Source organism: Phaseolus vulgaris, chromosome 2 (genome assembly GCF_051622355.1).
Source record: "Phaseolus vulgaris cultivar YP4 chromosome 2, ASM5162235v1, whole genome shotgun sequence".
In the NCBI taxonomy this organism is placed as follows: domain Eukaryota; kingdom Viridiplantae; phylum Streptophyta; class Magnoliopsida; order Fabales; family Fabaceae; genus Phaseolus; species Phaseolus vulgaris.
The window spans coordinates 27192034-27219916 of NC_143499.1; the positions used below are offsets into that span (position 1 = coordinate 27192034).

The 27883-nt window shown below is 31.6% G+C and overlaps 1 protein-coding gene and 1 pseudogene across 1 annotated transcript; both read right to left on the bottom strand.

Moving 5' to 3' along the window:
- Window positions 1-8594: 8594 nt before the first annotated feature.
- Window positions 8595-14180, bottom strand: LOC137809847 (disease resistance protein RGA2-like; annotated as a pseudogene).
- Window positions 14181-18672: 4492 nt separating this feature from the next.
- Window positions 18673-22453, bottom strand: LOC137811162 (putative disease resistance protein RGA4). The gene is made up of 2 exons (XM_068612791.2): window positions 19010-22453; window positions 18673-18927 (listed from the first exon to the last, which is right to left on the bottom strand). The coding sequence occupies exons 1-2, from the start codon at window positions 22302-22304 to the stop codon at window positions 18863-18865; spliced, it is 3360 nt and encodes a 1119-aa protein (XP_068468892.1). The 5' UTR covers window positions 22305-22453; the 3' UTR covers window positions 18673-18862.
- Between the last annotated feature and the right edge of the window lie 5430 nt (window positions 22454-27883).

Sequence of the window (27883 nt, forward strand, 5' to 3'; positions counted from 1 at the left end):
AGTCTGATCGTCATCCATATCTTTTTTAAAAAAATTAGGTAACAAACTTTAGTTAATCTGCATCGAATTAAAATCATATAAAAATAATACATAAAATTCTAAATGCTTATTTACGGGTTGCATGTGGGTTGAATGTTCATATGTAAATTCCTTCACTGTGGTCTTTACGGGTTGCATGTACATCATCAAGTACATCGTCATCTTTATTAATTATCATTGGTGTGAATGAATGGGGGTCACCATTTTCAATATCATCTATGGTCTCCCCTTGTTTTTTCCTGTGTAAAACGACATACCAATGTTCTGACGTAGGATCTTTCACGTAGAAAACCTAAGATGCTTGTTGAACCATTATAAATGGCTCATCTCGATACCCTATCTTTCGAAAGTCCACTAGTGTGAATCCTGATTCATCAATTTTAACCCCACTTTTATTGTCAACCCATTTACACTTGAAAACTGGAACATAAAACTTAGTGTAGTTAACCTTTCATATCTCTTTTATAAACCCATAGTATGCCGTTGATCCAAGTACTAGATTTGTATCTTTCGAAGTCGAAAACTGCATTGACTCGGCTTCAAGAGTAACACCAGAATTTTGAATTGTACTCTTTTCATCCATAGACTTCGTGTAAAATATACAATTATTCACTTCGTACGTTGTACGTTGTACATCAAACTTCAATCCAGCAGCCAACCAGGTCAATGTCTTTGATGCTGTTGAATGCTTGAACACCTCGTCTTTAAACCAAGGCATGAAAGTTCTATTATGTTCCATCAAGACCCATTTCTCTGCTTGTCTTGGGTTATTTGCCTTCATAATGGCTTTATGAGCTTCTATGTAAGGTATAACTTCATTTGTGTTATTCAATATATACAAATGTGCTTGCAAGACTTCTGATCGAGATTTGCTTACAATATTCACAACACGTAAACATTTACTTGTAGAACGTCTGTGGTGCCATGAATTAGCTGGAAGACCTATTGGATTTGCTTTAGACATGTCCTCTGAACAAAATTCAATACTTTCTTTAGCTATGTACCTTTCAATCATTGAAGCTTCTGGACGATAATGATTTTTCACATAACCTTTAAAAATTTTCATATACCGCTCAACAGGATACATCCATCTTAAGTACACTGGTCCACACAATCTAACCTCTCTTACTAGATGCACCACTAGATGAACCATGATGTCAAAAAAAGATGGAAGAAAAAACATCTCCAATTCACACAAGATAATAACAATTTCATTTTGAAGTTCATCTAGTTTTCATGGATCAATGACTTTACAACAGATGGAAGAGAAGAATGAGCACAAACGGGTTATGGTATGTCTAACATTTTTTGCTAAGATCTCACAAATAGCTACCGGCAACATTGCATCAAGATGTGACAATCATGAGACTTTAACCCAATTAACTTCAAATCTTGCATTGACACTAGGCTCTTCACATTTGAGGAATGTCCTTGTGGCACTTTCACACCCTTTAGACATTGACAAAAACCAATTTTTTCATCTTTTGACATTGTGTAACAGGCTGGGGGCAAATATGCACGCTTACCTATTTCTATGAGTGCCAACTCGCCTCGTATGTTCATCTCAATCAAATCTAAACGAGTATTTTATACCATCTTTCGTCTTCCCGTTAATGTTAAGAAGTGTACCAATTAAGCTATCACACACATTCTTCTCAACATGCATTACATCTATACAATGTCTGACTTCTAACCTCGACCAGTACGGAAGATCAAAGAAGATTGATTTCTTCTTCCAAATGTTTGTCACAGATGACTTTTTTTTTACTTACCAAAGGTGTGGTCTTTGTTATGTACCTTTTCGTAAACCTCAACACCAGTTAATGGAGTTGGTGGACCACTAGCCTCTTGGTGTCCATTAAAGGCTTTTTTCAACCTCCGGTAAAGATGATGACTTCTAAGAAACCTCCGATGTCGAAGATATACTGTCTTCCTTCCATGTTTCAATTGTTGAGAAGTAGTGTCTTCTTCGCATATTGGACATGCTTTATGACCCTTCACACTATAACCTGATAAGTTACCATATGCCGGAAAGTCATTGATGATGCAAAATAACATGGCATGAAGCTTGAAAGTTTCATTAGCATATCCGTCAAATACTTCAACACCCTGGTCCCACATTAACTTCAAATCTTTAATTAGGGGACTTAGATAAACATCAATATCATTCCCAGACTGTTTCGAGACGGATATCATCATAGAAAACATCATGTATTTTCGCTTCATGCACAATTCAGGAGGTAAGTTGTAAATAACTAGTAAAACAGGTCAAGAACTGTGATTTGTACTCACATTACTAAACTGATTCATTCCGTCTATAGCTAAACCAAGTCGGATATTTCTTGATTCTTTACCAAACTCTGGAAACTCATCATCAAATTTCTTCCACTGAATAGAATCAACTGGATGTCGGTACATGCCATCACATTTCCTCTAATCTACAGGCATCGTTTGGGTTTGCAAACAAACGCTTCATCCTTGGAATGATGGGAAGATACCACATAACCTTTATTGGGGGTCCATGTTTTTCTATATCTTCAATAGTATCATCATCTTTTTGTTTCAACTTATAACATGATAACCCACACCTCGTACAACTTTTCAACAATTCAAAATCTTTCCGGTATAATATACAATCATTAGGACATGCATGTATCTTTTTATACTCCATACCCATTGGACAAAGAATCTTTTTGGCCTCATAATTACGATTAGGTAGAGTATTTCCCTCTAGAAGCATATCCTTCAACAACTGAAGCAATTCCGTGAAGTTTATATTAGTCCATCCATTTATTACCTTCAAATTCATCAATCTTAACACCACCAACAATTGTGTGAAGTTAGTTGATCTAGGATACAATGGAGTCTCTGCATTGCTTGACATACTTCCATTTCCATGCGCTTTTACAAAAGACTCAGCTCCTACATCACGAATCATATCCTCCAATCGATCATCATCTACATCATCGTGTACTGCTTCATCCATGGTGGACCCCACATATTCTTCAGTTACGGAAACACGTGGTAAATTTAATAATTCACCATGTCATGTCCAAGTTTTATAAGATCGAAGAAACCCATCACATAGCAGGTGCTCCCTCATTATATTAACATCCAATATCCTTCCATTCAAACAATTAACGCACGGACACCTGATCTTTGCACCATCATGACCACTATTAATCGCGTTACGTTGTGCAAATTGTATAAATTCTTCTACTCCTCTTTCGTACTCGTCACTTATATGAACAAAAGTCATCCAATTTCGATCCATTATATATTCTAGAATGGTTAGGATTTTTCAATCAGTGTTCTTTCTCACGCGTTTGCCATGGGTCGAACACCCCCGGACTCAATACCAGAACGTATTATTGTCGTAGATAACATATAAAGTAACAACTAACTACTAAATAATATAAATTACATAATACATAAAAAAGAACAAATTCAAAATATAATAAGTAGTAATACTAAATAATATAAATTTTAAAAAATACAAATTATAATATATAAAAAAACATACAAATTCAAAATATAATAAATACTAAATAATATAAAATTTAAAGTATACAAATTATAATACATAAAAAACATAAAAATTCAAAATATAATAAATACTAAATAATATAAAATTTAAAATATACAAATTATAATACATAAAAATATAAATTCAAAAAATTAAAGAAAAATTCAAAAAAATTAAAACAGCACACCAACCTTGTGTGTGAACCAACGTTGGTGGTGAAGAGTGGCAGGGGAGTGCCAGCAACAGCGACAGCAGCGGAAGCGGTAGTGGAGCAGTGACGGAGCAGCCAATGGAATAATACCTTCGACCACCAATGCAAGAATAAAAAACAAATATAAGGAAACAAACAAAATTTATAAAACGTACATTTGTGAAGATGAAGAGGAAGAGAGCGATTCAAGAAACTTACAAACTTATAATGAAGATGCAGAAAAAGAGATAAACTTCTTACGCCAGTGCAGGAATAGTGCAAACGAGAGGCAAGAGGAGAAAGAAACTACGAAAGTGTGTGGCGCGCTAAAAAACTTAGGGTAAAAAGGATTTACAAATGCGGCTAAACGTAAAAACCGCATTTATAAATCAAATTAATTTAAAAAATGTCACCGCGTTTTTTACGAATGCTGTACAAAGCCGTACTAAATAAAGAACATTCTTTTCTTCATTTTGCACTGATGTAATAAAAAGATTAAGTAAGAAAATACTTTATCAAAGACCACTAAGAACAAAAATATTTATAAAAGAATAAATATAAATGTGATAATTTATTAGTGAATAAAAAGGTAATTAATTTTCTTACACATAAAATGAATAATGATAATGACCTAGTATTATTTATTGAGTTCACATAGCAATTGTAACGGAATAGCGAGAAAGAAAATATCTGTATTATGAAAAGTTTTATAACATCTACATATCCAGAGCTATCCAGAACATTTTTTATTTGATTGATAATGAAACTGTACTGGCATGGTCCGAATGAGCGTTCACATGACTCGGTCTTCTTCATTGGACCGTACAAATGCTCACATAACTTGATTTTCTTCACTGGACCGTACGAGTGCTCGCATAACTCGATTTCATTCACTGGACCGTACGAGCAATCGAGTTACTCGATCTCCATCAATTAACCGACCGATATCTATACTTAAGCAAAGTTAGGAAAGTTAATATGCGATTAAGCGCTAACTAATACAACTCTAATCGCAGTCCAATTACCTAATCCTGTTAAACAAGTAAGGTCCATTAGGATGATATAAATAACACAAATTTCAAGAATCAGGTACGTCATTATTTACAGTACTCTGACAACCAAGTGTCGAATCTCTTTGCTGACTTGAGCATCGAAGTGTCTTCTGCAGGTACCATCCGAATTTGTGCTTCGAGACAAACGAGAAGAATGACGAGAAGGAAGAGAAGATAAGCTTGCAAGGAAGGTGAGAGATCTGTACGACTGATCCACAGGAGTGAAAGATGGTTGATATCATTAGTTCAGGAGTGAAAGATGGTTGATATCATTAGTTTTGTAGACTCCAACTCTATAAGAACATAAGCCAATTTTTAAAAGGTGAAGAATTGAGAAGTAGATGTAGGGTTGGTTGAATTCGAAACGATATAAATATGTTACGTGATCTTTCTTTTACTTTATTCATCTCTTTATACTGCTATTTAATTCTTATATCAATTAGATTATCAAATTAATTGCATTCTTATTTTGGAGTTGAAATAGTTTAAAAAAACTTAAAATATAAAAATATTTTTTTGTTACAATCAATTCCTATATTAATCTTCCTTTCACTAATAATTGCATTTATTTGTTATATCTTAAAGAAATTTTAAAAGAATTCTAAGAAAGGAAGTTATCAAAAAAAAATTTGAAAACCAATTCATTCATCTACTTGGTTTAATCAAGCCATTCCCTTTTTCTAATTAAAAAAAAAACTCACTTTGAACCTAGCTAATAAAATTGAATTTTCAAAAAACCTAAACTGACAAAATAAATTTTATTTCATAAGTTTCAAATATAAAGAATACAATAGAGAAATATTTTATTTATAGGATGTGAAGGTGAGTTCAAGAAGTTATCCAAGGTATGAAAGAGATGGAAGTAGTTGGCTAAAATTTGAAGTTAAAATACATACAAAGTACAACTCTCTTGGTTCTCTGCACAAAACCGAAGAGTACAAGGTAGGGATTCCTCTCGATTCCAAGATACACACAAGACAGAGCTAGAGGTGTTACTTTGGTTAAAGAACCATGAATTCCTCTTTTCTTTAACAATCATATGACATACTCACACCTACATACACTGTTCCTGCAAAAAAAAAAAACATATGTATGAAAGTCAAATAATTGAAATTAAAATCCATACGAGTTTCATTTATTTTATTTTTTTATCTTAACTTTATATAAATATGTATGAATATCCGATGGTGAGAACAATTTTATGTTATACATATATAATATAGATAGTGTTATGAGAAATTACAATATGCTTTTTTTAATCTAATGCAAAATTTATTTAAAGATTATTTAACTTCAAAAAATAAATTTACACTTAGAGAGAAACATATGAAACATTTCCCTATAGTTATGTCAGCAATATATCCTATCATGATTTATCATGAATCATTTATGAATATTTGTTGGTTTTTTAGAATAATTCAGAGGAAGATATTTTATTATCTTTGCTAACAATTACATTTATAGTAACTACAGTAACAAACTCTTTACTAATTTTATGAGTAGTTACCTATAAATATTAAATCAACAATTAAAACAGAATAACAAACCATTAAAAAAAAACAGAATTACTAACACTCCTCCTTGATTTTTTGAACTGCAAATTCCAATCTTCTGTCTTGAGAAATCAAACTTGTTGGCTGGAAGTGGCTTGGTAAACAAATCTGCAATTTTTATTTTTTTCATCCTCGCTTTGCATAATCTCCATTCAACACCTTTTGGTTTGACATAAGGTGCAGATTCTAAAAGACTTTTGTCAAAGCCTAAGCTGATAAGATAATCATCAATTCGGTTATACCATGTTCTGGGAACATCTTTTAAGCCATAAATAACTTTAGACAACTTATAAACTTTGTCTTCTTTTCCTTCCACAATGAAACCTTTAGGTTGCTCAACAGAAATTTTCTCTTCAAGAAATCCATTTAGGAATGTTGACTTGACATCCATTTGATGTACCTTTCTATCTTGAGGTATGTCAACAAGCTCCCGAGTTTTGTTCTTCTCAATCATATATACCTCTTCCTCCATTGCCTTTTCCGCCTTTGGGTCATTGATAACTTCTTTGTGATCCACATGTTCACATATTGCAACGTTACATCTATGATATATGTCAGAGAGTAATCGATTGCCTTTAATTGGTGGATCGTCTTCTATTTCAGATTTTTGCATCTTGAGAAGTCCTTGATCAGACGGCTCCTCCTGAAATAGTTCTAATGAGAAACTTTTGCCTCTCATTTGTACCTTGAACAAATCTTGTCATGTAGCATCCTTGATCAAATAGTGGTTATCTTCAAAAAAACACCTTGAAGCCTTCTTGCAGCAACTGACCAACACTCAATAAATTTTTGTCTATGTTAGGTACATATAACATAGTTTTAGTACCTGAATGTGTTGCTACAACAATGGTTCCTATTCCATGTACTGAAATGTGACCCCATGGCCTATCTTGACCTTTGAAATTTTTGAAGGCTTCAACTCCTTGAAAAGTTTTTTGTCATAAGTCATGTGATTTATGCCTCCACTATCAATTAACCACGATGCACTTGAAATATTGTTGGAGAAACCAGTTGCAACGAAAAGTACATCCTCCTCCTCATTTGCAAATTGAGCATCTACGTCTTTTTGCTCACTTTGGTTCACATCTTGTTGCTCACTTTGGTTTCTACAAATGATTGCTTCATGCCCAAGTTGATTGCACTTGTTGCACTTAGCATCAGGTCTTCTCCAACACTTAAACGGTGGATGACCTAACTTTTTGCAATGCTTACAAGGAGGGTAATTTCTCCTTTTGTGGTTATTGTGTGCAACAACTTCTCCATTTTCTTGCTGGTTCTGCTTGATCTGGCTACCTTTGTTTCTCCAACCACCTTTATGATAAGGCTCCTTCTATTGCTCCATCTTTTCTCATGGCTCTTCTTTGTTCCTGTGCTTGTAAAGCATTTAAGAGCTCTGCAAGAGAAATTTTTGATAGGTCCTTTGTGTTCTCTAGGGTTGTTATGGTGGCTTCAAACCTCTCTGGAACCGTTACAAGCAGTTTTTCCACAATTCTTGAATCTTTTAACACAGATCCAAGCAATGCTTAGAAGTCTGTCAGAGTACTCTTTTACGGTTTCTGACTCCTCCATTCTCTGCAGTTCAAACTCCCTGATTAGATTCAGCACTTGCATTCCACGAATCCTCTCATCACCCTTGAGGTAATCCTAGATTTCTTTTGCTGACTTCAAGGACATTATCCTTGTGAATACCATAGGAGATACAGCTGCAAATAGACATGTTTTTGCCTTTGATCTTTTCATCTTCTGTTCCTTGTCTCCATCAAAGACAGGTGGTGCCATTGCTGAAAAATTGAAACCTCCTTCCATTGATGCACTCTTTCCTCAAGAAGATAGCTCTGATACCAATTGTTGGTTTTTTAGAATAATTCAAAGGAAGATATTTTATTATCTTTGCTAACAATTACATTTATAGTAACTACAGTAACAAACTCTTAACTAATTTTATGAGCAGTTACCTAGAAATATTAAATCAACAATTAAAACAGAATAACAAACAGTTAAAAAAACAGAATTTCTAACAATATTTTATTTTTCTTTGGTGCTTCATGCTATACATTTTCAAAAGTAAATTAAGAATAGAAGTAAATGTAAAAATGTTCAGCTTCAATGAAATATTACATCACAATCAGCAAATGCATGTATCTTGATGGTTTGAATATAGTACATTGTATCAGAGAAACGAATATATGGTACTAAACAATTAATTCAACAAAAAAGTGACAAACTTTGAATTTTCAATTTGGCATTACATAAGTGTATGAACCCTGCAAGTAATTCATGGCAATTAACATGTCCTTGACATTCGGCATTACACTGGGAACATAGTTCAAAAAAGAGATCACAAACACTCTCACCATTCCCTTGGCAAAGCATGGTGTAGGCATGCATTGATAGGAAACACTAGGCCAGGAACAGAGTACAATGAAATCACAAACACTAGACCAAGCAATGTTGCTATATTTTGCATGCAAAGGCAAAGATTATGTTGCAGAGAAGGGTGAGTATGGGATACTTGCTGCTGCTTTAACAGTTGAAGCCAACAAAGGATTGGTATAAGCCTGCCAAGGAACACCACTATTTTAATAGTAGTGTTTCTTGACCTGGAATGGAATATCTTTGATCGGATTGATCCCATGCCTGGACCTTATACAACTTGTTATTTCCGAACAGCACCACTCTACATAAGTTCATCTTTACAGGGTTTTAAACCAACAAACTACCACCGAAACCATTTATTAAATTTCATTTGATTTTTTTTTATTTCAGATCTTTGTCTCAATACATGATCACAACACATAAGACCAATATAGTTATAAGGCTCAACAATAATTATCACCTAGCAAAATCTTGAAAATCAAGAACTCAGCACCAATATATACAATCCATCCACCAATATCAGTCAAAGCTATATAGAGTAACAGTAACAGGTAATAAATCTGCATTTTATAAATTTAACTAGGGTAATGGGATTAATAATAATGGTGAACTTTTTCCTATGGTAGGAAGCAAAGTTTTGGAACTGAGTTGTAGTTTCCCATTTACTCCAGTTAATCCATGTAGATAATAATAACCGTGCTATTGGAATCATTGCTGGAGGAGTTGTTGTGCAGCTCCTGTAATTGCACTTGTTTATTATAAAAGACGGAAACCATAGGATTTTTTATTTGATGTTGCAGGGGGTTGATTAAAAGAAAAGATGGTTTGCATACTCATCAAAACTGCATATGATAGCCATAATTAACTGATTTTTTTTTGTGTACTTCAGTGGTAGTTGATTTTTTTTCTTAAAAACAACGGTTGTTTTATTGAAATAACTGATTGAACACAAACACACATTTAAACAAAGTTTTTTCAAATTATTTTAAAAATCATTAAGTGTCAAATAACAAGTTGTTTAAACAATTTAAGTCTTAGCCTCAAACCTGTAAGCAAAATCTTATTCAATTGATTGATTTGAAAAACAATTGATAAAAAATTTTCAGCTTTTAAGATAAAAAAAGATAAAAATTCAAATGAGTTTGGATCCTTTTAAAACGTGAATTAAAAAATTAAAAATTACTAGATAACACATACTAACAAGATTTTCAAATTTTTCACAAATTTGGAATCATCAAAGCATATTGTTCAATATATGTCTCTTTAAATAACATATATCATTTCCAATCTGCAATAATTGATTCGAAATGAAAAATAGGTTAATTCACCATTTATATATATGAGATTGAAATTTATAGAGATTGAAATTTATAGAGATTAAAATTTATATGAATTTAAGTTAAGGTGTAAATATTATTATGTATATACTTTGAAATTAATATACACTTATTTAGATAACGGTTTTAACTTGATCTTTTTATGTTATTTAATCTTCAATTTTATTTTTTAAATATATATTTTCTACATTTTTATATGTAAGCACAGTGTCCTTTAATTTATAATTATTTTTTAACCGAATCTCATATCATAACGGAAGTAATATTTTAACTAAAGTAATATAATATATATAAATAAGTAATCAACTCTCATTCTAATTTTTTTAACACAATGAAAAAATAATAATTTTAACACAATGAAAAAAATAATAAATGAGACGTTGAATGTTAGTGACCTCAACTCTCCACACCTCCAAATCTCTAATTTTTTTAGAGAAGTCATGTCTTTCTCCAACGATGGAAATGCCTTCGGCTCCACACCATCATCCGACTCACCATCTATCCACTTCACATATTTCATTCCATCCACTTCTAGCCTTTTCAAGTGTTGTAGTTTACCAAGTGGAGGAAGCTCCTCACAGTTGCCACAATTCCAGAGTGTAACTTCCACCAAGTCTCTCAGAACTTGTCATCCAGCTGGGTAACTGCCTTCCCTGATATCCATTCATCCCAAAACTCTTTAGAGTTGAGGGAGGTTGCAGGGCTGGGCTTCCAGTACTCTCTCAATGTTAACATTACTTTATCTTAATTTTCTCCTCATGCAGAAAGACAAATATGCAAATTTAACTAGGAACAATAAATTTTCCATTATTTTGTTTAAGTTGAACATTTGAAATCTGTTCATAATGAATAAGTTTGACGCAAACAGAGTAGGGTTATTGTTTTCCTTAATATTTTTACCATTTGGTGTTCTACTTTACACTAGAAAGTCTAAAGTGTTTGTTCACATTACACCATCTAATATGTTTCTTTAGATTAAGATCTATTCTTTTTTTAGTAGACTCTAGTGCACTGATATTAAAATAAATTATAATTGATGTTATAAAGTAAATTTAAATTTATGTTAACCTTGTAAAATTGATTATTAGATAACATTTGCAGTCAATTATCTTACTATTTCATTATTTCATTATTACGTTTGTGTTAACCTTTTATAATACGTTTATTATATTAAATTTACACTCACGCACTCACTTATGTTACTATTTGATGGGAAAAAAACGTACGCGGAAGCAATACACATAATCACGAATCAACTGCAGAAAATAAACAACACAGGATTTAACGTGGTTCGGTCGCCAACTGCAACCTACACCCACACGAGCAACTATTAGGTTTTATTTCTTTCCTGTTGCGTACCAAATTATAAACACAATAATATCTTTAAATAAAGATAATAAAGGGGACACAATGATTAAGTTCATTCACTAAACATGGTGTCTAGTCAGCCCAACCCAATTGGTCCTGACTTCATACCCAACAATCTCCCACTTGAAGCCATTGAACAATGTTCACCTGCGCTTCAACTGTGTACATATATTGTTGTAATCTGTCAACGAAACTCAATGTTCCACCACTAGTTGCCACTAGCCTTCTTAATCATTTTGAAGACTTCGTTAAAACTCCTCTAAGTTTTAACACGTTAGTCACTGACCCATCCTCTGTTCCTACTGGCTCCCACTTGCAAGAACTGTCGGATCTTAGAACAACCTGAGAACAAACACTCTCCATATTCAACAATAAATTTTATGGAGAAGTTTCAACAGCTGGAATACTGGTTATCCTAACCCACTGTTGTCTAGGAACCTCAGCTAAAGCACGCCCCGTGCTGCCACTGCCATAAGTATCTCTGACTAGTCTACCCGAACCTTTCCATGCTCGTTTATCCTGAATCTGACCTGTGGCTCTGGGTTTCTCTCTTGTAAAGACAACCCTCTTCTGCCCATGAGATTCTGTGAATCGGACTTTGTTTATCTTTCAAACTGAGACGGTCACTCCCTCAAAAGATAATCCGACCATATACAACGAACCTCTCTTTCTTCCGCGGGCCATGACAATATTTCCCTTGATGACCTTCCACTGTTGATTTCCGAACATCACATCATGTCCTTGTTCGTCTAACTGCCTAACAGAAACCACACTTTTCGTTAAGCTTGGAACAACTCTGACATCCTTCAAAGTCCAGAAATCGACTGGCGTCTTCAACATTATGTCACCCATAATCGTAACATCAAGAATTTTGTTGTCCGCTAGTCTTACCTTTCTAAAGTCCCCAATAACTAGATTCTGCAATGCTTCACTGTTGTGGGTAGCATGAAAAGAAGCACCAGAATCCATGACCCAAGAATCATCCACATTGCTATCCGCGCAACATACTAAAAGATCCTTGTCCACGAAGTCTTCTGCAATGTTGACTTGTTTATCATTTGGGCATTGATTCTTGAAATGCCCCACCTCTTACCGTTACAACATGTTACAACACATTTTTCATTCCATGCACGTGTAGCCTTTTCAACTATGGTAGTTTTCCAAGTGGAGGAAGCTCCTCACAGTTTTCACAGTCCAAGAGTATAACTTCCACCAAGTCTCTCAGAACTGCACAATTTCTCATCCAACTCGATAACTGTCTCCCCTTATACCCTTTCATCACAAAACTCTTCAGAGTTGAGTGAGGTTGCAGGGCTTCCAGTACTCTCTCAACGTTAACATTACTACCTTCTGAATTAGCACTACCACTCTATGACAAGTGTAGGATATTCAACTCCTTCTTACCAATCAAATTTGCTTGTTTAGCATCCCATTCATTGGGGACGTTCTCAAGGCCTTCGATTCTCAGCGTGCCTCCCAGCTTTAAGCTATGCAACTGTGCTAACCCATATCCTGCCTTTGATCCCACAACGAAAGTGCTCAGTGTTCTTAGATTCCTTAACTTGCCAATATTCAGAGGCATCTCTTCGACGTCACAGTTATCAATCACAATATGTCTTAGATCTTGTAATTGCGTTAATTCTTGGGTAGCCTAAGTTGCCTGAGATATTGCAGTTTCAATATTTGCAATTTCGGCAACTTTAAGTTATTTAAGCATGTTGTTGAACCCTTTATCAAACTCAAGTATCTCAATTGTGCTAAATCATTTAGTGAAGACAACAAATAAGATGTTGTGTGTAATGCTTGTAGATAGTGGTTTGATGGCAACTGACCAATATCACCAAAATCGAGAAAAGTCCGCAGGGACTCAACTTTCTTGAAAGCAGCCATATCGACATAGACATCAGAATTTAACAGGTGCAAATGGTGAACTCTAGTTGACAAGTGAGTCAACCTTCCTTTCTCAATAATCACACATTCTTCACCCATGATAGACTTGGCAAGATCATAAAATAAGTCATGCATCTTGAAACTTGTAATTATACCAAGCCTATTAGACTTTGCTTCTTGAAAGAATGATATGTGGTATAATTTTCTTTAACTGTCATAGAACTACTTTTGTCCTGTAAATCCCAAATCTCACTTTCCTTTACATTTTCTCATTGTGTTACCTCCCTTTTATTCCGCAATAGGCTTCCCAGTGTTTTGATTTCAAGCGGCAAACCAACGCATTTTTTCACTATCTCTTTGCCGATTGTCACAAGCTCTTTTCTCTCTTGTTTTTTTTAATTATTTTCGATTATTATTTATGCCTATTTTTATTATTATTAATGTTCGAAGCAATATCTGCAGTGCTAGTTTGGCGCCAATCATCATCATCATGCAGTGCTTGCTTCTCTGTTACACCATCACGTAACTCAAACATACTTCTTTCTTCATTAACACGGGCCAAGCATGAACTTTGTCCGACATTAGAGTTAACCTTTTTGGATTGAAGTGAACATTCATCCAAGATATCATCAAGCACATATATGCTGCATCTGTGAGTTTCTGCAGCCAATTCTTCAGGACCTTGCTTGTTATTTGCTTTTTCTCAGCGTCTCTGAGGACAGCACAGATTGCAGTGAGATTGCCAGAAAGCTTCTGAGTCTGCTGGTCAACACTCCAATAACTTGCAAGTTGTTTTTGAACACAAGATCCCAAATTTTCAATGACGATTCCCAGTAAAACCTCGGCCATTTGCAGAAAGGAGAGTTTTTGTGGATGATTGTGGTTGTGGAGAAGGAAGTACGGGAAGAGTGGTAACAATGAGAGGATAAGAATTTTGTGGTGATTGTAGAAAATCATCAATTTTCATTAACTGACAATTGGTGGCCATGGCAATAGAAAGTTGTTGTTTTCTTCCTTTACTTGTGTTGACGAAGAGTATTCATACACCGATAAATTTCGCAACTTTTTCCACATGTTTGTCACTTTTGTCGAAAATATTTTATAAAATAAAAGTACAGAATTATGTATAAGTTATCAAAATTAGGGGAAAATAGTTTTTGAAATTATGTATAAGTTATCTCTATGGGGTTTTCTTATCTGCTCACTATTCTTATCATATTCTATATCATCTATGCTTCATCTCTAAGTCAAAATAATAATAGTTTTGTTTGCCAGCTTAAATAATTTTCTCCTACTCAATATATTTTATTCCTTTTTTTTCATAATTCAATCAATTTTATTTTAATTTAATTCTTTAACAAAATATACTGTCTTAGGTTTTGTTGTCACAATTATTAACTCTATTATCCACGTGTTTATTAGATTGACTATTATGTTTAATAAATCATTTGTATTAATTTTCTTTCTTTATTCGTATCAACATAAAATATGATGGGAAAAAACATATTGGTTTTTATAATAAATATATATATATAGAGATCAAAAGACAAATAAAAGGATATTTATATATAATGAATAAACTATCTTTGTTATCATAAATTAGTTTTATTTTCTTCTTCTTCTTATTATTATTACTTTTATTTAATTTTATTATTATTTTTTATCACTTATTATTTTGTTTACAATTATTTTATTATTATAATTATTTTATTAATTTATTATTATTAATATTTTATTATTATTATTATTTTAATAATCAAATTATTATATTTTTATTATGTTATATTATATAATTAAATTTATTTATTTTATTATACCAAAAATATAAATATTAATAAAATTTATTATAATGAAAAATATAATATATATATTTAATGTAATAATTATATTTATAAATATAATAAATTATTTAATATATAATCAATTATGTATTTATATAATTGGTTATGTAAAAATATAAAATATTCATATACATATATAGATAACTATTATTCTTTGTAAATTTAAGCAATTATACAAAGAGTAACGTAAAAATTTTATCTCATTATTATTTTTAATTTATTTTTTTATTTTTTTTAAACACAACATACGGGAATAAGCGTTCAACTACATTTCAATCATACTATATCAACCAAAATCTTAAGTACACAATACTGACTATATTTATAATATTAAGTAATATTCCAATTCTCTTTTCACTAAAGAATATTGCAATTATATTTGAATGATGAATGTGAACATTAATAATAGTTTGAACGCTAATTGGTTTGTCCACGGACTAATAGTTTGGTGAAAAGAGAAATGTAGATATTACCAGCAACTTAAGTGATTTAAAGGATTGATATCCTCCTATTAATTAACTTTATTTTTAGCTTGACATCATCATAAATTAAGAATGAAGATTAATATATGTTTAGAGTGTCTTGACTTTCAATTGTAAAGTTATTTGAGTCTTTCACCCAAATATTCAAAAAATCAGGATACAATCACTTTAAAAACGAGATAAGATGTTTTTAAATATGAAAAATACTTTAAAAAAATTTAAAAATATTATAATCGATAATTTCTCATTTAAACAATCAAAGTAATTGAAAATGTTGTCTAAGTGATTTAATAGATTATCTCACTTTTTAAAAAGTTTAAGAACATTATAACTGATTATCTCTCGTTTAATTAATCAAATTATCTCATTTTTTAACATATTACAGTAGAGAGATAGTCAATTATCTCACTTTTTTAAGATATTAAATCAAAGAGTTGTGAAAACATATTTTAATCATTTAATAGATTAAACAACGATTTAATCAATTAAACCAGATAGATAGCAAATTATTTCATTTTTTAACATATTAAATCAGTATGAAAACCTATTTTATTCGTTTCATCGATTAAAACAAAAATTGTTATATCTATTTTTTAAAGACTAATCAATTAAATACTAAAATAATCTATTATAAGTGTGAGATTTAGTTTTTATTTGTTATTTAGAAACTCTATAAATAGAGCACTTAGCTTAATGTTTTTATATAGATTTTAAGAGGATTGGCATACTAAAGACTAAAAATTATTTGGTTTCTAAATTAGTTTCTATTATGTTAAATGGTTTCTAAATTGGTGTTTAATTAGTAACAAAAGTTTTTGCTACCAAATTTAAAATCTAAATAATTGGTAGCAAAAATCTTAGTTGCTAATTAGTAACAAAAGTTTTTGCTACCAAATTTAAAATCTAAATAATTGGTAGCAAAAATCTTAGTTGCTAATTAGACACCAATTTAGAAATCATTCAACAATAATAGAAACTAATTTAGAAACCAATTTTTTTTTTTAGTTTCTAAAATGGTCTCTAATTTAGTCATTATAGCAACTAATTATTTTTTATCTCTAAAAATTGGTTTCAATTTTATGATTTTCTTGTAGTGATATGATTTTGATGCAATATAATATGAGTTCTTAAAAGAGTTTCTTCCACTCATCCCGTTTAAAAGAGTTTCATAATATTTCATATTAAAATATAGACGCTTATGAATATTAATTGTTAATTTATATATAAAATAATTCTTAATTTATGAATTTATATTTTTTTATATTTTTTATGATTTTTAATTGAATAAGAGCATTTTTTTAAAAAAAATTTGGTGTAATTGCCAGTTTCTAGGGAAGAATGAAAATTTGGACTAAAGAAGAATGATATATGCTAAAATGAGAAAGCTAGAAAGCCATAATGCAAAAAAAAGAAAAAAAAAAGAGTCAAACTCAGCCGCAAGAATGCGTCTGAGCTTGATCCATTCTTAAAAATGACTTTTATATGAACATCAATTCCAATCAAACAATATAATGTTAACATGCTGATCAAAATACATAAAAATGAGCAAGATGAAACTCAATCCCTATTTTTCTAATTGAAGCAATTACTCTTTGATTTGTTTTCTTGTTAATTCTTGCCATTATAAGAATCTTCAATTCAACTTTTGATTGTTCTGTTCTATATTTAGCGAATATTGTATTTGAATAGTAAACTATTCCTTGTGGAATTGATCCCTCTTAAGGACTTTATTACTTTTGACAATACGGTTCATTTGCCGTAAAAAATCATCAAGTTTTTAACCTAGTTGTCGAGAAATACAGTTTTCTAAATATTGTGAATAATTTTATTGTTTGGATTTGTTTTTATATTTTTTTTATATATTTTTCTTTACAATACAATAAATAATTAGTTGCTATATTGATTAAATTAGAGACAATTTTAGAAACTAAAAAAAAATTGGTTTCTAAATTAGTTTTTATTATTGTTAAATATTTTTTAAATTAATATCTATTAAATTTTGAAGTTTTTCTACCATAAGAATCTAAATAATTAGTACCAATATATAATATTTATAAATGTATGGAACATATAAATGGTGTTATCTACTTAACACAAGGCCATAACTCAAACTATGATTGAAAAATACGACGAAGGGTTCAATTTTTTTTGAACAACTTCAAAAAAGTGAGGTGTGAATGGCTGAATTATCTCACGGTATATATATATATATATATATATATATATATATATATATATATATATATATATATGTGTCGAAAACACTTTGCCCTGAATTGTAGGCTTGTGTGAGATTGCCACCGTAATGTTTTTATTTTTATTCTTATTTTCGCTACACCCTATAATGTTTGTGTTTCATTGCATGGAGTTTTGGATATGATGCATGATGAGTGTGAAGCGAAAAAACATGAAGTGCTAGAGATTTTGGTGTTTAAGGCACCTTAATCTTATTTGAGTATAGTTCATGAAAGTGTGAAATATAAGCAGCAGGATCACAGCAGAGAAATTTATTCAATCCATTAAACAATACGCAATCAGTAAAAAAAAATAATATAAGACTTATGCAGAAGGCAGGCGAAGTTGATGTTTACAGAGATTGTAGCATAGAGGGCAGTGTTAAACTGAGCACCAATATATACAATTCATTCACCAATATCAGTCAAAGCTATACAGAGCAACAGCATGCAGTTTTGGATATGATGCATGATGAGTGTGAAGCGAAAAAACATGGAACAAAGGGACTTTTCTCTATGAAGTGCTAGAGATTTTGGTGTTTAAGGCCCCTTAATCTTATTTGAGTATAGTTCATGGAAGTGTGAAATATAAGCAGCAGGATCATAGCAGAGAAATTTTAGACATTAAATCCTGCAGTAGTTAGAAATCCTGACTTTAGGATAGCAATGGATGAATGATTGGTAGAATGTAATCCCATCTTCGTACTAAAAGATGTACATGATGAATGCACCTTTGCTTACAGGCACTTAAAGGTATCATAAAAAAATAAAAGACATAGGTAGAAGGCAGACCAAGTTGATGTTTTCAGAGATTGTAGCATACAGGGCACTGTTAAACTCAGCACCAATATATACAATTCATCCACCAATATCACTCAAAGCTATACAGAATAACAGCAACAGTTGATTAATTGAAGCACATTAATAATATAAAGGGAAATTTCAAATCTGCATTTTATAAATTTATCAGTCATTTACTCATCTACTTTGATGGCAGGTTTGAAGCAGTTCCATGAGCGAGATGATCGCTCGATGCTTTCTGCACGCAATTACAAACATTAATGTATGCAGACTCACACAATGAAGAGAAATTAAAGAAAATGATACAATCATTCACTTACCACTAAATGTTGAAGTCTTTTCCTCTCGGAGTGTGACGAGTTTTATTTCTGGAATGTGGTTTATGTATTGCCAATCGTCTCCCGTTTCCTTCTCGCACCGCTTCTTCAGATAAGGACATTCGCTTATAGTTAAAGAAGACAAGTTGGTGAGACGTTGAATGCTACTCGGTAGTGACCTCAACTCCACACAGTTCAAAATCTGTAATTTTTGAAGAGAAGTAATGTCTCCCAACCAGTTCGGCAATGAAGTAGACGAGCAACCAGTTATATCCAAAGATCGTAGGGAAGGGACACATTGTAAGCCATAGGGTAATGTGGAGCAATCGTCGATTGTGACAGTCCGAAGGGCAGTTAGTAGGGTCATATTGCTTGGTAGAGTCACCAGTTCTGGACATTTATCGACTATCAAAATCTTCAGACGTGTCAAATGTCGCACACCTTCAGATAAGGATTTTAATTTCTTACAGTAGGAAATAGTCAACATTTTAAGAGAGCTCAGACCTTCCAACACATGTTCTGAAAAATACTCCAGATCATCCCAAAGACCAATGCTTAGTTCCCGTAGTGCACCCAACCCACTGAGTTGGTCGGGTAATACCACCTGTCCTTTAATGAAATCAATATCCAAGGTCTTTAGACCAGGCATATTCTCCACAACCCCTTCCCTGAAGAAAGTCCCATCCCAAATCCTAAGGTGCTGAACAGAAGGAAGACGTGGAAATTTAAGGTTGGAGACGCCATGAATTCTTATTAGAAAAAGACGAGGAAGCATCTCTACTCCTTCTTCTCTCAACATTCTCTCCAATTTTAGTAAATTCAGCACTGACAAATACTCCAACGATGGAAATGCCTTCTCCTCCACACCATCATACGACTCACCATCTATCCACTTCACATTTTCCATTCCACCCACTTCTAGCCTTTTCAAGTGTGGTAGTTTACCAAGTGGGGGAAGCTCCTCACAGTTTTCACAGTTCAAAAGTTTAACTTCCACCAAGTCTCTCAGAACTGAACTATTTCTCATCCAACTCGATAACTGTCTCCCCTTAAATCTTTTCATCACAAAACTCTTCAGAGTTGAGGGAGGTTGCAGGGCTTCCAGTACTCTCTCAACGTTGACATTACTATCTTCTGAATTCGCACTACCACCCCATGATAAGTGTAGGATATTCAAGTCCTTCTTACCAATCAAATTTGCTTGTTTGGCATCCCATTCATTGGGGACGTTCTCAAGGCCTTCAATTTTCAGCGTGCCTCCCAGCTTTAAGCTATGCAACTCTGCTAACCCACACCCTGTCTCTGATCCCACAACGAAAGTGCTCAGTGTTCTTAGATGCCTTAACTTGCCAATATTCGGAGGCATCTCTAATATTGACACATTCCTATTAATCACAATATGTCTTAGATCCTGTAATTGCGTCAAGTCTTTGGGCAGCCTAAGTTGGCTCATATTTTGTAGTTTCAATATTTGCAATTTCGGCAACTGACAAATTATGTTATTTAAGCTTGCTCTCGAATTCCCATCCAAACTCAAGTATCTCAAATGTGCTAAATCATTCAATGGAGACAACACAAAAGAAGTTATGCGTAATGCTCGGAGACAAGGGTTTGATGGCAAATGACCAATATTACCAATATCGAGAAAAGTCCGCAGGGACTCAACTTTCTTGAAAGCAGCCATGTCGACAGAGACGTCAGAATTTAACACGTGCAAATGGTGAACTCTAGTTGACAACTGAGTCAACCTTCCTTTCTCAATAACCACACATTCTTCACCCATAATAGACTGAGCAAGATCATGAAATAGATCATGCATCTTGCAACTTCTAATCATACCAATATCATCAGACTTTGCTTCTTGAAAAAATGATCTACGATATAATTTTTTCCACACTTTATTTCCGACATCCTCCACTTCTACATTTCTTTCACATTTAATAAGTCCATTAGCCATCCATAGATGAATTAGTTCTTCCTTGACTATTTCAAAATCTTTGGGGAAAATTGCACAAAAAGAAAAGCATCTCCTCATAGACAACTCCAAATTAGAATAACTCAATTTCAAAGCACGCATGATAGAATTTTCCTCACATGTCATACAACTACTTTCCTCGCGTATATTCCAAATCTCACTTTCCTTTACATTTTCCCATTGGCTTACCTCACCTTCATCATGCAAAAGGCTTCCCAGTGTTTTGATTGCAAGTGGCGAACCAACGCATTTTCTCACTATCTCTCTGCCAATTGTCACGAGCTCTTCTATTTCCTCTCTGTTTGGTCCAAACGCATGGTGTTTGAACAATGACCAACTGTCGTCTCCTGACAATTCTTTCAAATGGTAAGCAGGATGCGTCCCCATCACGGAGGCAACTTCCTGCAGTCGAGTGGTGACCAAAATTGCAGCTCCTTTTGCTCCCCTTGCACACTGCAACATCCCTTTTAAGTCCTTCCCCTTCTCTTGGTCTTCATTCCACACATCATCAAGAACAAGTAAATACCTCTTGCTCTGCAACACTTCTTCAACCTTTTTCCGCAATGCTTCTAAGGTATTGAGATTGGGATTTTGTCTAGTGCAACATTCTATGATGGATTGTAATATGGTCTTGGTGTTGAAATCATCAGAAACACAAATCCAAACTTTCAAGTCAAAATGGTTGCGTACCCTGTGATCATTGAAGACGTGCTTGGCAAGTGTTGTTTTGCCAAGTCCACCCATACCAACTATGGGATAGATGGAGAGGTCTTCACTGTTACTGGCATCTTCCAGGAGAAACTTCACAATCTTCTCTCGATCCTGGTCTCTGCCACAAAATATAGGTTCCGTAATTACAGAGCTAGTTTGGCGCCAATCATCATCATCATCATCCACTGCTTGCTTCTCTGTGACACCCACACGTAATTCAAATGTGAGCCTTTCTTGATGAATGTCATGAAATCTTTGAGTGATGTCTTTCATCCTCTTTCCAATATGAAAACGAAAGAGAATGTCCTTAGGATGCACACGGGCCAAACATGAACTTTGCCCATCATCAGAGTGCTCCTTTATGGATTGAATTGAACATTCATCCAAGATATCATCAAGCACATATGCTGCATCTGTGAGTTTCTGCAGCCAATCCTTCACAGCATGGCTTGTTAGTTGCTTTCTCTCAGCATCTCTGAGGACAGCACGGATTGCAGTGAGATTGCTGGAAAGCTTTTGAGCCTGCTGGTCAAGACCCCAATAAGTTGCAAGTTGGTTTTGAACAAAAGATCCCAAATTTTCAATCACGATTTCCAGTAAAGCCTCGGCCATAGGAAGAAACGAGAGCTGGAATGAAGGGAAGGTTGGAGAAAAGTGAAGAAGAATTTCTTTAGAAATGTTTGTTGCAGTGATTTAATTTTCTTCGGTGTTGGATATATGCAAAATAATTGAGAAGACAGAATGATGACACAAAAGAAAATAAATAAAGTGACTTTTGTTTCACAGCTTTAAATGTAATGATTGACATGCTAAAGATATTTTAAATGAATTGATTTCTTACAAAGAAAATTTCAAATTTCTTACTTTATAAAACCCATCCAAATTGAAAAAAAAAATTGAAAAAAAATCTAACATATACTAATAATTAATTTTAAATTTTATATGAATATATTTTTTCTATTAGGTATCACAAAAATTTAGTTAATAAAATAATAATAAATTTTAATTTTAACTTAATTAAATTTTAATTACCCTTTTAATTTATTTTATTAAGTGTTTAAAATATTTTTATTTTGGTTTTGGTGTTGTATTTTTTTTAATGTTACTCTTTTTCTTTCTATTTTCTACTTATAAGTAACAAGTTAATTAGAAAGTTGAAGAAGGAAAAACAGAATAATGGTGTGATCCTGTTTACAGCAAGATCAACTGACAAGAGATATTTAGATAAAGATAATAAATATTGTATACATTCATTATAATTTTTTTAATAAAGACTATTTTAAAATATCTAAATTTACAAGATACTTAAATATTAAATGTTTGATTTTTAACTATTCTAAACGCTTAATAAAATCTTTAAAATATTAAATTTATACATTTGATGAAATTTATATATTTTATTTTACAAAATATAATACTTATACGAATAAATTTATCAATTGCAAAAAAATAAAATCAATAATCAATGAGAGATATATGTTTTCTTTAAATTTATTTTGTTCAAGGAAGAAAAAGTAATCAATGTAATTCTTTACATTAAAATTTGATATTTTTTAATATTTATATAGATAAAACTATCAAATTAACTTTCAAAAGGGAATGCAACAAATAACTGTTAAGTCATGTACACAATGATTCATGTCGGAGTGAGAAACTCAAACTCACGTTAAAAATCAACCTGACATAGTAAATTGTTTTATTAGAAGTTAAGATAGAAAATCTTGAACCACTATATATACGTTCTAACATAGATGTAATATTGGTTGAATTCGATTAAATATAAATATGACATGTTATCTTTATCTTACTTTATCCATATATTTATATTGTTATCTAATTCTTGTATGAATTAGATTATCAAATTAATTGCATTCTCATGTTGGAGTTGAAACAGTTTAAACAATCTTAAAAAATAGAAATATTTTTTGTTACAATCCATTCTCATATAATTTTGCTTCCACTAATAATTGCATTAATTTTTTTATATCTTAAAAGGAGTTTTAAAAGAATTCTAAGAAAAGAGATTATTAAAAAAAAATTTGAAAATCAATTCACTCACTTCTTGATTTAATCAAGTCATTCCCTTTTTCTAATAAAAAAACGCTCACTTTAACCTAGCTAATAAAACTGAATTTTCAAGAAACTCAAAGCTTATTTCATAAGTTTCACATATAAAGAATACGTGAACGTGAGTTCAAGAAGTTATCTAAGGTACGAAAGAGATGAAAGTAGTTGGCTAAAATTTGAAGTTAAAAGTACAACTCTCTTTGTTCATGTAATAATGAATAATGAATAGTTATGTGCATCAATTAACTCTTTCTCTCCAACACTTTCTCAAGTATTAACAATTAATTATTTAGTTTCTAAATTTGGTAGTAAAATTCTTTATTGTTAATTAGATACTAATTTAAAAACTATTTAACAATAATAAAAATTAATTTAATTTTTTTTTTTTAGTTTCTAAAATGGTTTCTAATTTAGTTACTATTGTAACTAATTATTTTGGTATCTAAAAATTGATTTTTATTTCATGATTTTCTTGTAGTGTATATTTACTTAACAAATCTGGATTGCTATATTTAGATATTATAAGATGTCAAATTTGATTCAATTGTTTTAAAGTAGACTGGAGTTCATTATATTGTTTTGTTTAAAGAAAACTATAAACTAAAACTCTTCAAGTCTGGGGTTACTTGTAAGAACCGAGAAAAATAGTCTTAGAGTAGAAATGGTACAATTAAAATGGCACCTGAATATTTTATTATTAAAGTGAAAAGGCTATATAAATAGAAATTTAGTTATTCAGGTTTCATTTTAAAAAGAACTATCATCTCTCTAAAAACTCCTTTTTCCTTTCCTCTGCCTTCTCTCTAAAATCTCGACCTCCTCGCTCATCTGTTTGACGATCGGAGTCCACCATTGGACTCCTGGCAGCGAGATCTACAATATTGACCGATCAGAATCTCTTTCATAGAGTATGTTCATTTTTGTTCCCTTTTTCCTTTCCTCTCCCTTCTCTCTTAGATTTTGACCTCCTCTTTCGTCAGTTTGATGATCAGAGTCTGCCATTGGACTCCTGGCAGCGAACTCTACAAGATTGACCGATCAAAATCTTAAATAGAGTAAGTTCATTCTTGGCTCTTTTTTCTTTGAGTTAGTTTTGATCTGGTTGGGTTGCCTTTTAATGTAAGTTTGCATGTGAGGTTTTTATCTTCAGAATTAGTCTCTGTTAGCTCAGGGTCCTAGTGATGTAGTTAGATTTGTGATCAGGACTCTGTGGTGCAGGTTAGGGTATCCTTAAGCTTTTGGTGGGTTTGGAGCTCTTAGTGAGCATCTGCTAAAGTCCAGGTAAGGGAAGCTAGTTTAAAATCTTCAATAGAACCCTAGGTTAGAAGATTTGAATGTGAGTGTGATGTGATCACCAATTCCAAATTTTGTTGCAAGATTTCTTGTTTTGAGTAGATTGTAGTTTGATTGAAATTGAAAGTGTTGTGATTGAGAATTGGTTGTTTGATTTAAATGGTTGTAGAATTAGAAATCATATATATGTATAGATGGAGATAATAACTTAATGATTCAATGAGAGTGATTGTATCATGTTGAACAGGAACTACTAATGTAATGTGTAGATTTATAATTTATGAATCGAATGAGATGTTGATTTATAATTTGATAGGTATATTAAGTTATGCAGAATTTCACCCAAGCTAGCAAGTTCTAGCTCAAGCTAGAAAATTATGGGTGCTCTTTGGAGGATTTTAGCTCAAGCTAGCGAATTCTAGCTCAAGCTAAAATTCTGGGTGCTCTCTAGAGGATTTTAGTCCAAGCTAGCGAATTTTAGCTCAAGCTAAAATTCTAGGTGCTCTCTGGTGGATTTTAGCTCAAGCTAGCGAATTCTAGCTCAAGCTAAAGTCTAAAAAAAATAAAATAATAATAAATAAATAAAAATAAAAATATATTAAACTAATTTTTATTTGCTTTTAAAAGATTGATTTATTTATTTATATATAGTTTTTCTTATAAAGTGTGTAAACTTTTATTTCATGTATAGTTAATTGAAAATCTCTTTAATTAGACATTTATATGATTAGTCAATGAATTGTTGTGTATTTTGGAAATTTTAAACATTGGTATGATTTGATTGTTTGATGGTGGATATTTTGAGGTTCAAAATATGAATTCTAATCAAGACATAGTATTTTCAGGAAAGAAAATACCGTGTTAAGATTGTTTAGGATGTGCATTGACTAGGGATTCGTCTAGAAGGAGATATCCTGACTCTCCTGAGATAATGGAATCATATAGATGAAGTTATTCAGGTGGTGAGAGTCGAAGGAGATTCATATGAATGGGTAAGTTGTTTGAAAGATAATTAACTTGACCTGTTATATGAATTAACCCTGTCATACTAGGAGAGAGATGATATTGAGATTAATTATGCGCATAGCTGTGTGGATTTCACAGTGATGTAGTATGACAGGTGCAGATCTCTGAGTTTAAGTCAACGCACGAGTCTTCCGGAAGTAGAGTCAAGTGTCTATGTGTTATGAGTCAGTAGAAGTCTGACATGAGAAAGATGAATATTGAAATTGTTGATAGACACTTGATGGTTATGTGAAATGCATGAGAAATGATGAATTTATGTGGATGTTTAAACTCATATTTGTGTTATAAGTTTTAAAAATACCTAGCTTACCCTTTGTTTTGTTTTGTGGTTGTTTTTCTTTGATCTGTGATGATCGTGTATTTTACACGGGAGCAGATGATGTTACAGGTGATAAAGTTTCTCGGTGAGAAGATGGATAATGGAAAATGTTTATTTTTCTTTTGAAATTTTGTTTTAAAATTTATGTAAATGTTTCAAGTCTTATGAAGAGAGAGATAATTTGAAACATTATAATAATGAAATTTTAGATATATTTGTATTATGTTTATATATTTATTTTAATATTTCATACAGATTATGATTATAGATATGAAAAAATATAGGGATGTTACATTACCCTTTATTCTGTTTTTATCCTTTATTCTGTTTTTATTATGGCAACCATTTTTTAGGCTTATTAATACTCGTTACCCTTAATAGCTTGGTAGGTAGGGCAATTTTCTTGACTTTAAAATTATTGTAATGGAATCTTGAAATTAAAAAACTAAGATCAGAGTGGTGATTTTGCATGAAGATCAAATAGTTGTAATTTAGTTTATTACACACTTTCATTGACTTCTCCTATACCCGCTCCTCATCATTGAGAATAATATACTAGAAGTTTATGTCTTTGTTGTGGTCAAATTAATAAAATAATAAATAATCCTCATATTATAAATTATGGATTACATTCAATCCAATAAGAAAAGAATCTTTGAAGTTTAAAAATTATGATTATTAAAAATAACTAAATTTGATTTGATTAAGTTAAAATTATATGATTTTTTTATAACAATAAAACTTTTATTCAAATATAGAGAAGTTAGATCATTGTATTAAGTAAACCAATAAATGTAATATATAGAATTTAAAGTTGTCTTATTAATCTAAAAATTAGATTTTCACTTTTCTTAAAAATAATTTGTATGAAATATATAGATATTTTCTATAAATAATGAATTGTTTAATCAATTGTTTTATGATATTGATTTCACTGTGCGTCTTTTGTTAAAAAAAAACATAATCAATTATAGTTTCAATGGAATATGTTATTTTTATATGTTTTTGGAAAAAAAAAAGAAATTGATCAAATAACATATATCATTTCCAACGTGTGATTATTGATTCGAAATAAAAAATAGGTTAATTCACCGTTTGTATATATGAGATTGAAATTTATGGAAATTAAAATTTATATGAATTTAAGTTAAGAAATGTGTAAATATTTTGAAATTAATATACACTTATTTAGATTACGGTTTTAACTTGAATTTGTTTATGTTATTTAATCTTTAATTTTATTTTTTAAATATATATTTCTACATTTTTATATGTAAAGACAATGTCAAATAATTTATAATTATTTTTTAACCGAATTCTCATATCATAAGAGGAGTAATATTTTAACTAAAGTCGTACAATATATATAAATAAGTTATCAACATTCATTCTAATTTTTTTAACACAATTACAAAATAATAATTTACAAAATTTATTAATTAAAAAATAATTTTATACACAAATACGTATTTTAGACAGACCAATA

Excerpts from the sequence above, each read along its gene's own strand:
- LOC137811162 (XM_068612791.2), bottom strand. The coding sequence starts at position 22,304 with ATGGCCGAGGCTTTACTGGAAATCGTGATTGAAAATTTGGGATCTTTT. Across the intron at positions 18,928-19,009 it reads AAAGACTTCAACATTTAGTG|AAAGCATCGAGCGATCATCT; the intron begins GTAAGTGAATGA and ends AATTGCGTGCAG.